This window comes from Puma concolor, chromosome C1, assembly GCF_028749965.1.
Source record: "Puma concolor isolate L17-30 chromosome C1, mPumCon1.1.hap2, whole genome shotgun sequence".
In the NCBI taxonomy this organism is placed as follows: domain Eukaryota; kingdom Metazoa; phylum Chordata; class Mammalia; order Carnivora; family Felidae; genus Puma; species Puma concolor.
The window spans coordinates 151,860,709-151,873,276 of record NC_141674.1 but is presented as its reverse complement, the minus strand read 5'-3'; the positions used below and the strand labels follow the sequence as shown (position 1 = coordinate 151,873,276).

General features: G+C 50.1%; 1 protein-coding gene and 1 pseudogene across 1 annotated transcript; both read right to left on the bottom strand.

Annotated features, from left to right (window-relative positions):
* Positions 1 to 203: 203 nt before the first annotated feature.
* Positions 204 to 8,458, bottom strand: TBR1 (T-box brain transcription factor 1). Its single transcript, XM_086718747.1, has 6 exons — positions 7,652 to 8,458; positions 6,905 to 7,059; positions 6,406 to 6,527; positions 5,664 to 5,822; positions 4,390 to 4,451; positions 204 to 1,147 (listed from the first exon to the last, which is right to left on the bottom strand). Exons 1-6 carry the CDS (start codon positions 8,341 to 8,343, stop codon positions 289 to 291), a joined length of 2,049 nt encoding a protein of 682 aa, XP_086574873.1. The 5' UTR covers positions 8,344 to 8,458; the 3' UTR covers positions 204 to 288.
* Positions 8,459 to 8,703: 245 nt separating this feature from the next.
* LOC147578499 (uncharacterized) lies at positions 8,704 to 10,879 on the bottom strand (annotated as a pseudogene).
* Positions 10,880 to 12,568: the final 1,689 nt, after the last annotated feature.

The window sequence follows — 12,568 nt, the reverse complement described above, 5'->3', positions numbered from 1 at the left end:
GTAACTTCACAGAAGAAGAGTTAGGAGGAAAACCAAAAGGTTTACAGCAAAGTTGAAGGTCGGTGTGCTAACTGCAGAAACTGCTGTGCAAAAAAAGGTTAAAATCGCACTCGGAGACCTGTACTTATTCGTCGCAGACGGTATTCGAGGGCCAAGTGAAATGAGGGGGTGCGCGAGGTGGGGCGTGGGGAGGAGGAGCTGGGGAGAGCTGCGAGGGGCTGGCTGGGGGTGGGAGGCGGGAGGGGGCCGGGCCGCGGCGGGGCGCGGAGCCGGGCGGGCAGGGCCGGCCTAGCTGTGCGAGTAGAAGCCGTAGTAGCCGCCTATGTCCTTGGCGCAGTTCTTCTCGCAGTCCCGCTGGGCCAGCACCTCGCTCTTGAGCGGCGACGAGCTCTCGGACACCGGCGTGTCGGCGGGTGAGATCCGCCTCCGCTTGGCCTGCTCGTAAATCCCCGAGTCGCTCGAGTCGATGGACTTGATGGAGGAGGGCGTCTCGATCCAGCTGGAGTCGGACAGGTCCTTGGGCTTGGCGTCCTCGGCGGCGCCGGGCGGCAGCGGCGAGCGCTCGGCGGCCAGGCCCTCGGCCTCCTCGCCCAAATAGGGGTTGGCGCCCGCCATGCGGGCGGCGGCCGCGGCGCTGTTGGGCCAGCAGGGCAGCACCGAGCCCGACTTGGCGCCGCAGTACTGCGGGGGGCTGCGCGCGCCCCAGCCGGACGGGTCGGCGTAGTAGCCGAGCGGACGGCCGGTGCAGCCCGCCGCCTGCAGCGGCAGCGCTTTCACGCCCGCGGCCGCGTACGAGAGCAGCGTGGCCGCGTTGCCCGCGAAGTCCGTGGCTGTGTCGTAGGCCGAAGCGGCGAAGTCCAGCCGGTTGTTGGCCGGTGTCACAAACCAGCGCTGCGGCGACGGCGCGCCCGGGTCCTCGGCCTGCTGAGGCGACAGCAGCCCGTTGGTGTGCGGCACACTGCGGTCCGTGCCCGGCCCGGGGCCCGCGCCCGCACCGGGGTGGAAGCGGGCCTTGGCGTAGTTGCTCACGAACTGGTCCTGCAGGAAAGAACCGGCCATAGCGTAGCGGGCCCCGGGCACAATCTGCGAGCGCGGGGAGTCGTTGGGCGAGGGGGTCAGGCGGTCCATGTCGCAGCCAGTGTAGATCCTGCGAGGGAAGGAGAGAGAGAGAGAACCGAGGGGTGGCCGAGAGGTCCCCTCGGGAGGCAGAAGGGAAGGTCACCTCCACTTGTGGCCCACCCCCACACTGTCCATCTGTAACTTGCCGTCCAGGATGGAGAGAGACGAAAGGTCACAGACCTGCGTCCTCCCCCAAACAAAATAAATCGTGAAATTGTAGAGGGATCAATGTACTTATACAGGAACCTAAGCAAAATGCAGACCAAGAGGAAGTCTTCCCTCTCCCTCGCTCTCTCTCACCGACTGCACGGGGGATCAGAGAGCAGAGCACAGCAGGGGACACTCATCCCACTTCTCCAATGTATTTATAAACATGAGGGCAGATTCGCCCAGGGACTACGGTGTTCCTTGCCCTGTGGGCCTTTCCTGTGTAGTGAGAGTTTCTGCGCAAAATTTCTAAACAAGATATCCATTTCTTCACTCTTTTAAGAACACTTTCTTCCATTTGACACGCACTCGGGCTGTCCAGGTAGTAATCATGGAAGCCTGGCCTTCACCAGTCTTCTGAGACTTGAAGACTCGCTGCTGGAAGCCTCTACTGTACTTGCTGTCCATTGTTTCCCCCAGGTGATCCTTTACCCCCCACCTCTACCAATACTAACAAGAATTACTACTTAGAGACAAAGTCATCAATCAATACAATTCTTTTACAGAGAAAAGGTGCACTTTTTTTTTTTTTAAGTAAGCTCTACACCCAAGGTAGGTCTTGAACTCAGGACCCTGAGATCAAGAGTCGCATGCTCTACTGACTGAGCCAGCCAGGAGCTCCAAGAAAACGTGTTTTTTACTCTGATCTCTCCCTAGCTTTTGACCTTTATTGGTAAAAAACAAACAAACAAACAAACAAACAACAACAACAAAAAAAACCACAACAACAAAAAACACCAAAAAACACCTAAGGGGCAAACTCTTAACAGTGGTTACCGACCTCCTCTAAGCAATCTCCCACTAATAATAGCTAACCGTTACACAACTTGACTATGTGCCAGGCACCATTATCTAGGACTGTACAGATAGTAATTTAGTTGACCATCACAACAATCCTCCCAGTTAGGTAGCATTATTATCCCACTTTACAGATGAGAAAACTGAGGCAAAGGGAAGTTAAATAATTGCCCACAGACAGAAATTGTGTTCCTGGGAATCACCTTCGGTAAAATAATGAAAGATTCACCGTAGGCCCTGGGCCTAGAAAATCCCATTAGAATTGAGGGAGAACCAGAGATTGGATCAAGATTGGTAGAAGTGTTTTCTCCTACACATAGACACATGTCTCCCTTTCTATTTAGCTCACACATAAACGTTTTAATCTTTGATCAACACGCTGTTTTGAGAGAGAGCCTCAGTCTTGTCAGACCTTAATCCCTTGGGGAGGAGATTCCCTGGTGAGTGGCCAAGCAATCCTCTAGTCCCCCCTGAACCCTCATTGCTCTCCCTGTTTCTCCAAAAGTGAGCCATGCCCAAAAATTCAACATAAAAGGGGAAAGGGTGGGTGTCATAAGCCATTCTGCTCTCCCCTACCCCCTAAAAACCTGTCCGTTTGTATAGATGAAGACGTTTTTATGAAAAATACACAGTTTAAGAATCAAAAGGAAGTGACTTTTCCAACAGAAATCAGCCAGAGGAGGGCAGATGAGGGTAATGTTGCTGGTGCTCAAGTCCATTCTGCTCACTCTACAAAATTTCCCTCCTGAAATTTAATCCCAGGTTCAAATAAGAGAAGCAGAGGGAGGCAGGAAGGGAACGTAACCAGCAAGGTGCAAATATCTTCTGTTTACCACCACAATATTTTAAGAAGAAAAAAGCAGCCTGCAAAAGATACAGTTTAGATGCCCATCCAGGTCCCAACCCACATGGGATTACCGAACTGATTTGTGCAAAATAAAATGCTTTGGAACAGATGTTCACAACAGAATTAAAAGCTCAAAATCTACAAGACCCCCTAGTACAGAGACCAATATCTCTGGTCTCCTGGGCCACACACTTTCCACAGTGCCGGGTCCACATTTTTAGGTTGTGAGGACTAGAGTAGCTGAGTTTTTATTCTAGGGAATCATCTTGACAAGGCTTGCTTCCTCAGAACTACTTTTGGGGGAGGCACATGACAGATATAGACAGAACTATCAATGACTCTCCTTTCAATTTGTTATAAAAATACCAGGAGGGAAGTTTGCAATCTACCTGGAGATGGAATAGAAGCAGCCACTTGTCTAATTCTCCACAAATTTCATCTATTGCTGGTCAAAGAGAACTTCAAGTTTGTAGCTCTATCCCAGGCACTTAATGCAAGCCATGAAATTCACAATTTATGTACCCCTCTCTTTTGTGGCCAGAAAAAAGTGGGGGATTCCTATAATCCAGATTTAGATTTTGATATATATATATGTTTTCTATATAACAGTATTTGAACTCTTGGGCACTGTATCTGAACTCTGAGCAAGAATGCAAGAACAAACCCAGAAAGCACTAAGTTTACATCTACCGTTGCCCCCAGAGAACAGCATTTTGATAGAAAAGAAATGGAGATAGGTAAGGGAAGCCTGGAGAAAAGGGTACCAACACATTTAATTAAAACACGCCTAGATGCAAAGGATAAAAGGAAATATTTTTCTTTTGAAGCTTATAAATAATACACAGCAACAGCACCTGGGTCCTTCCCAAAGCCTTAAATAACTGCAACAGTGGCTCTGCTCATGACCTTGCCTATGGTGGGTGCACATTTTTATTCAGTCCATAGTAAACTTGCACAGGAAAAGCTATTACACAAAACTTGAAAACGGGTAAATAAAAGCCACATATGCCAAGGAGACTGTAACAACTGCCAGAGCCACATGCACTTTCCGGCAGGATCGGGCGGTTTCAGACACAGACAATCTGAGCTGAGCACCTGCAGCGCCACATACAGCTCAGCTCGTGCACCCGGGAACCAGGGCAGCTCCCCCAGCCAGCCAGCCCCAGAGGCCCACCACCAACTTTGTAACCCATAAGAAAGACAGAAATAAGTGGAGGAAATCTTTGACCAAAACTACGGAAGTACCAAGCCAGAAGGTCAGCAGAGAGAAGGGGAGCCCATGAAAAGGAAAGGGGAAACCTTAAAGACACCTTGTCTTCACACACTCCAGCTTCCAAAAGCCTTGTACACGACCATCCACCTTTGACCTAAAGCCCAATTCCACAACTACTTGAGAAGGAAGGTGCAAGATTACTTACGTGTCATAATTATCCCGAAATCCTTTTGCAAAGGGGTTGTGATCTATTTTCAATTGTGTAATCTGGATAAGACAAAAAAAAAAAAAAAAAGAAAAGATGAATAAGATCTCACCTTCTATACAGGTGGATTAGGTGTTGCAAATAAATCACCACTTTTTTTTTTACAAGGGCTTAAGGCCTGCAATTTCATTAAGTAGCCAGGTTTCCCTACCCAAAGATTTTGAGGGAATGAATGGAAAGGAGAAAAGAGAGAGCATCATGAAAGTTATGAGGAACATGTTTAAGTTAATGATGCCTAACACTAAAGCTTTGCTTTCAACTAGCTCTCCTGTGTGTTCTAAGTCACTTCAAATGCACATTTTAAAAATGCTCGTTATAAAAAGACAAAAATCTTTGAGGGGCACTTGAATTCATCACCAAACGTTGCCTATTTTAAACATTTCACCACATTTTTAAAAGTTGGTCATTTCTAATTCATAACCCCAAGAACTCCTAGCTGCATCTTAAAAAACCAGCTTTAAATTAAAATAAATGCATATTTTCATTTCTGATACTTTCATTTAAGTTAAAAAAAAAAAAAAAAAAACCACCATCACTCCTAGCAGTGAAATCAACAGAAGTAAAATAAGTTTTCGTGAACTTACAAATTCTGAAGTTCAAGTGCTAAAAAAAAACTCATTCCAAGGCTTCCGGGAATTTGATTTATTGTACTTTCCAGATATATGAATGTGTCTGTTCTTTTGCTCCCCCCAAAAGTGATGTTTTTATTTCGGATACTTTAATTTTTTGTTTAAGATAATGCCAAAGCTTGCCAAGAATAAAATGCAGGGGAAAGTCGGCTTGTTTCCTACAGGCAAGAAGGATTCGAAAGGAAAAGCAGGAAGGGGAGGAAGGAAGGAAGAAAGGAAGGAAGGAAGGAAGGAAGGAAGGAAGGAAGGAAGGAAGGAAGGGAGGGAGGGAGGGAGGGAGGGAGGAGATTTAAACCTGTTCTAGTTTGAGAACTGACTTAAAATTCCCAAGAGAAGAGGCCCTCGAAATCCTGGGCCCCTCAAAGGTGGCCCGTGTGACCCGCGATGGAGACGAACAAGAAGCGTTTTCCCACCGGCAAGGGATTCAGGGAAGGCGCCCGGCAGGCCCCTCGCCCTCCGCCCGAAAGGCACCGCGGAGCCAGCTGTTGCTGCTGTTAGTGCGAGCGGGGCACCGCCGGGGACGCGGGCCTCTGCCGGGGGAAGCGGGAGCCGCCCGCCGCGCGCCCAGCCCCCAGGCCTGCTTACATCGGTGTTCTGGTAGGCGGTGACGGCGATGAACTGAGTCTCGGGGAAAGTGAACGTCTGCACGCGGCCGGGCTGGCTGGTGTCCTCCGTGCCGTCCTCGTTCACTTCCACCACATGCAGGCGGGGCTGGTACTTATGCAAGGACTGTAAAACCACCATCTGTCCGGCGGAGAGAAAAGGGAGCGCGGGGCGGCGCGTTAGCGCGGTCAACGCGCGCGGGGCTGGGGCCGCGGGCCGCGCGGGGTCTGGCTGGAGCCCGCCGCCCCGGCTACCTGACCGCGGGACTCCCCTGGCTGGTGACTGGCTGGCTGGGGCAAGACCAGCCCTCGTTCCTCCCGGAGCCTAGAGCACCGGAGCACGGGAGGAAAACCGAACCCGACTGCCTGATCCTCGGGTCCTCCCGATCCGCCTAGCCCTCCTTATTTAGGAGGAACAAAGATTTTTACAACAAGCAGGTCCTGTGGGGGTTCCTTCTCAAAATCAATCAAGTATTTGGACAGTACTAGGGAAGGCCGGGAACTCGGGAATTGGGCAGAGGGCAAGAGCAACTTTATAGGAGGATAGAAATAGAATTTTTAAAAAGTCTTTTTAATGAAGCAAAGAAACATATGCCCAGTTTCTCATGCTAATGTAAACTAATGGACTGAACGTTAGTGAGGGACATGTGTGGGAGAGAAGGAAAGAGAAAGAGAGAGAGAGAGAGAGAGAGAGAGAGAGAGAGAGGAGCGCTTGAGCCACTGACCTGCCCATTGTTGTTTGAAGCTCCTTTGTTGTTTGTAAGTTTTAATTTTCCAAAAGAGATTTCTTGGCGCATCCAATGAGCCCCCGTGTTGGGGGAATCCGGATGCATATAGACCCGATTTCCTAGAGAAAGAAATACGTTGTTTACATATGCCCGGGGCACTGCCCAGTCCCAACTCCTCACCACGTAGGACGCACACGCACACACACACACACACACACACACACACACACACACACACCTTATACCACAGTGAGGCCCATTAGCTGGGGTTTTTTTTAGGCCTCGCTTTCTCCTTATTAACTAGAGATGATTAAAATAGCTTTTGCATAATCCTCCCCCTTCTCGCTGCTCAGTCTGTCCCCCTATCCCCCTCGTTTCCTTTTAGAAGTCATTGGCCGATCGTTTTAAAAGTCTCTCGAGCCAGTCCACAAAGGCTTTAATTAATCATTCTCACCTAAATAAGTGTCAGGAAAATGTGTTAATTGGAAGGACTTGCCTTGCACATTGGTGTCCGCTTTGCCGCAAGGAACCCATTTGCCTCCTTGAAACCTCCAGTGATTGGGATCCGCCAAAATCACATCCACAAAAATATTGTAATGAGCCGTGGGATCGAGACCAGAAATGTTAAAACTTAAAAAAGGAAACATGCGCCTATTTAAATTAAGGGGGGGGGGGGGAGAAAACAAGAGAAAAAAAAAAAACATAAATGTTAAAGATTAAATGCAAGAAGCGCGGCGCCAGATAGCAAAGCAAAACTTGTTCTCCCAGCGTCGATGAGCGAATGTTTGCTGGGTTAGAGAAGGGGCGGTGGGGGAGGAAAAGAAGTGGGGCTGAAGTCGGGGAGACCGGCGGGCGAGCTGGCGTGGGGAGTCGGCAGGTGTCACTGCCCAGGTGGAGAGTGAGGTTGGCGACCCGCAACTCTCTACCTGTCCTCGGTTCCGGCCGTTATTGCGTCCCTCCGATTTCCCAGCCGCAGGCCGGGACTCTCCCTCTCTTTCTCCTTTCTCCCGCCCCTGACTGGCTCTCAGACCACCTCTCTAGCGCGGGAATCCCCTTACCAACCTCACCGCGGCGGTTATACCTTCCACCTTCCCTTTTTCCAAAACCAGCCAACTCCAGGGCGCACCAGAGCGCCTTCCACTCCGCTCCCGACCCCAAATCATCGCTACCGGCGCGGTCACAACCCGGCGCACTTGCCCCCGGGCCGTGCCCGGAACAGCGACTGCCAAGAATGTAGTATTACCTTCCTTGTTTGGTGATGATCATCTCCGTTTGGTGGCGGTGAAATTTCAGCCAGAGGGGCCTGTTGCACAGGTACACCTGAGCTTTGCCGGGTACCAGTCCGGGCTGTGTGGAAGAGAACTGGTAGAAAGGGGCTCCTTGGTAGGAGTGGCTGTACTGCTGTGGGTAGGGGTAGCCGGCCGCGGGGTAGCCCTGCGGTGAGGAGTTGGACAGGAGGCTGTTGTAGGCTCCGTTGGTGATGACCGGGTGGTGGGCCATGTAGCGGCTGGGGCTGCCGATGGAGAAGGCGGGGTGCGCCGGTCCGTGCTGGCCGGGGTACGGGAACATGGCACTGGGAGCAGTGGCCGCAGACTGTGGCTGGCTGGACTGAGAGAGGAGGTAGCGATCTGCAGCAGAGCCATCGAAACTGTGACGAAGCTCAGAGACCCCGTCCAAGACAGGAGAGAGTTTACTTCTCTGGACGTCCCCTGGTGAGTCCTTGGAGTCAGGAAAATTGTCTGTATCTGACTGATTCGTCATCCCCCTGGTAATTTTTTTCAAAGGTGAACTTCTCTCCAGGTTGTCAGTGGTCGAGATAATGGGATGATCGTGCAAGACAAGCTCAGATCCGCCTGAATGTGGGTAGCTGCTGCTCACATTGAGAAATTTCTTGGAGAGCATGATAGAAGGAGAAAGGCAGTGCTCCAGCTGCATAGCTCTAGAACCTGAACACTCGCCCTCCTGTCCCTGGTTTTTAAAGTCCTATTTATCATAAACTAGAAATCCACAGACCCCCTCACTAGACAGAAAGCACTTCAACCAGCAAATGCTTCTCAAAGGTTTGATTTACTTTTTTTTTTCCCTGGGAGAAGAGATTGGCCAATTGACACTATGCAGCAATCAGAAAAGGCTCACTTTTGATCTTGCTGCTTGTGCAGCCGATGAAACGGCTCCTGCCATTGGTTAACTGCTGACAGTAATTTAATTAGATAGACATTAATTAGGATAATCACCTGGCTCCTGGTCGCGACGATCATGGCAAATTGAAGGGGATGATTTTATTGTTGGCTTGGGGGGTGGGGAATGTGTGTTGGCTTTACGTGAGCACTGTTGTGTCACCTTTAAGCTTTGTGACCACTGCTTTAGGAAGATTCAAAGATGTGCAATTTACTAAACATTTTCCTACCTTCCCCCCCCACCTCCCTCCTTTCAGCTGAGGGGCGGAGGAGGGAATTCGATGATGCTAGGAGACTTTTCGGATCTGAATGAGCCAAATATTCAGTTGAATGTAACGATTTCAAGTGCAAAGTATACAAAGCGCGAGCCGGTGGCCTCTTCTCGCCCTGTAAAAGTTCCAGAGTCTGTCTTTTCCAGTTAATACAGAAGCACATAACACCTGAGCCAGTCCTTTGTGAGAAGGTCCTGCGTGTCCTCGACGAACCGCCCCCCCTCCTGCACACCTTTTTAACTACATACATAAATAAATAAATCACTGCCGCTGAGAGCCACAGCCATGAAAGTGAGGGGGAGGGGGAGAAGTGGGGGCGAAAAGCAGCCACTCACCCACCCATCCACCCACCTCGGGAAGGTTCGGTTTCTTGCTCGAGCACAGAAACAGTGACAATCTATGATCACCTTTTTAAGTTTTGAAATAATCATAAGCTGTCGGGCTGAAGTGCCTTAATGTATTTGCAGTGATGTTTACGAGGTCTTTACTAAATATTTTATCAGCGAGCTTGGTTGCAGATTATCTGAAGAGCATCTAACTGGGGGCAGGCGCCATGCACGCGCGTCCCACTGCACTTCCTTCTCTCTGAGGTACTGGCTTGGCGACAAGGTTCAAAAGCCTCGCCAGGAACAGAGAGGGCCGAGTCCTCGCGCAAATGGGTTCGCTGGAAGCGCTGATCTGGGGAGACAGAGTGGAAGTGGTGTCAACGCAGTGATCGATGCTGAAAACTGGTCGTGTGTGTGTGTGTGTGTGTGTGTGTGTGTGTGTGTGTGTGTGTGTGTGTGTGCAATGTTTATATAATCTGAAGGGGAGAGGGAAAAAAGAAACATGCCAGTAAGTTTAAAATGAGGAAGAACTTACGGAGGAATAGAGAAAATAACCAATTTAAAAGGATGTTGGCACGAATGAATAGCACGAGGCCCAAAGCGACCCTGGGATGTCGGAAGAAATCTCCCAGCACTGGCTCTCCAGAGGAACCCAGCCCTGCGCCCGGACCAGAGGGCCAAGAGCAGCAGCGGCTTTACCCGGCCCAAGTTGCTTCCCGTGGCCCGGCACCCGCCAGCCTGCCCTCCTGAGGCTTTCCACGGGGCGCGGAGCCGCGCGGGAAGAAGGAGGAGGCGCGCGGCGGGAGCTGAGCTCGGCCCCGCGGGCTGGCGGACGGGCGGGCGGGCCCCGCGCCGAGCACCGCTAGGGCTGGCAGCCTGAGCGGCCATCCCCGAGCCCGGCGGCCCACCCGGCTTTGGTGCATTGTCTAACGTCCCCGAGCGGCCTGAGCGTAGGCTGCCCAGCTCCCCGGCGGCCCCGAGGGGGAGCCGCCGCCCGGGAGACGCAGGGGAGCGTGGGGAGAGCCGCGCGTGGCGCGGACGCCTGGGGCGCACACTCTTCCAGTGCCGGAGGCACGGCCCCGGCACCTCCGACCCGTGCAGCCGAAGTCTTCGAGAAGCGCGTCAGCCCTCCTCGGGCCTCGGCACTTCCCTGATGGAGAGCGGCGCTGAGGACACTGGGTGGGTCCCGGACTTGGGCAGAGAGGGGTTAACCAGACCCGACTTCCGCCTAGGCGGGCGCGATTTTAGAGCGCTGCCTCGGTGGGCCGAGCGGTCAGCGCGGAGCCCAGCCCGAGACCCCGAGGCGGGCTGGGCGCCTTGGCTGCAGAGGGCACCAGCTGTGGCCTCCAGCAGGGCGCCGCGAGCAAGGCCCAGGGCGGACGGCCCTGGGCTGGACAAGTTGATGACCAGATGTCCCAGACTCAAGCCGAGACAGCTTTCTGATAGAAAAATACAGCCAGACCCATTTTTTTTTTTTTTTTTCCCTTTCGGAAGCAAATCTCAGCTCCTGGCCATGAAGCTTCATAAACAAGCAGGGCCTTGGTGTTGAGGCATCGAGTTGCGGGGGAGGAGACAGTGGCTATGACACTTTTTGACACTTGGTTTTTCTGCCCTTCCCTTTACCTTCCACCACCATTTCTCCCCGAGGTTTTTGCCCAATTTTGGTTACTCTGGTTTTTCTCGTTTCTTTGATCATTAACTTCTTTGTCCCTGAGCGCCTCTCTGTCCACTGCTTCCAAGATTACCCCCCTCCTTTTTCAGTGGGGTACAAAGCCTTAAGTATGTAGCAAAAAGGCGAGACTGCACCTGGGCTCCTTTCGAGCGAGGCTCATTCCTTTTGGGCTCATTCCCAGCACCCTGACTTGGCTTTTTCTTTTTTAAAGAATGGAGAATGATGAAATGTTAAAGTATAGAAGAGGGATAGAAAAGGGATAAATTCCTCAGTTTTTTTAAGGAACTGGAATAGGAGATTAATGTACATTCTGACTTTATCAGTACTAAATTCAGTGATTCCTCACTACAGGCTATGCCTTGAACTTACATATGTTCAAAAAGGAAAACTCTAGACTTTCTTCAAAATCAGCACACCTGCTCTTGAGCCATACTTGTGTGCAGCAAGTATGTGCAGACTTGAAAGTGCATACGAACCATGCCAGGATTCTTGATTCAGGTCTGTATTTATAATGTATATTCTGTATATACAATGAGCTCCCAGAAGACCCAGGGGCTCCTGGTCCAGGAAGATCACTGAATTGTTGAGGCTGGAGCTTCCAATGTCCCCATGTCAGTCTGAGAGGAAAACAGGGACAGCTCAATGCTAGAGGCAAGCAGTTTGGGTTCTTGTGCTGCTTTAACACTGCATAATAGATGGGCAAAGATGCTCACATAAGCACACACACACACACACACACACACACGCACACACACACACACACACACCTTATTGAGCCTGTGATTAAATAAGTCGTTTCAATGCCTAACTGGACCTGAGCCACCAGGCTGCTGCTGAAATAGCTGCACATTCCAGGACAAAAGTGTTCATTGAGACTCAGGGCATCCTCATTTCGATCCATTCCAAATCTCCAAAGAAAATGCAGGGTTTTGCTAGGAGGGATCTGATAAGGTTTTGAAATTGGGAATGTCTCTAACATGAACCAAGTAGAAGAAAGTGGTACTGGCCGTGGGAAGTCCAAGGTGAGGTGATCAAATGAGAGCAAAAGGCAGGCACTGTGTAAACCTTCTCAGGAGACATTTTCAGGAGAGTAAAATGAAAAACAAAAAACTATTTTCAAATGGAATGTTGAGAATAGCCCTTGAATTATTGAGGCCTTCTTCTAGGGGCATACATACTGTATGGAAAAAAAAAATCCTGACTAGCTCTAATGAACAGTATCTGCGAAACAAATCATAGATAGAACCCTATTTATGTAAAGGGAAAAACCATGTATCCAAAAAGTCTGCACACAAGATTAAATTAGGCAAAAGGAAAACTTCTGCTAACTTCCACTTATATTTTAATTGTAAATGGTTAGCTGTTGTAATTTCAACAATTATTAATACATGTTACATGTCCTACATAAAACATACTGTATGTAAAAGAAAAAGCCACAGGACAAGCAAATGCTCAGAATACCTCTTACTCCACCAAAAAAGTCTATGAAACACAGTGGGAATTTAAGCCATTTCTACTTTTAGTTTCTGGTAACTGTTCATTAGGCAACCAATAAGAGCCTAGAATTGTTCAAGTAGGACAGTAATGTGGTCTACCACGTCATTCCTACCACTTCTAGTAGAGGTTAAGTCTAAATTCCAAGCCCCCAAGTAAAACCCTCTTTTTAATGAAGCCTCAGAAACAAACATTTTTACCATATTTTCACAAAGGGTA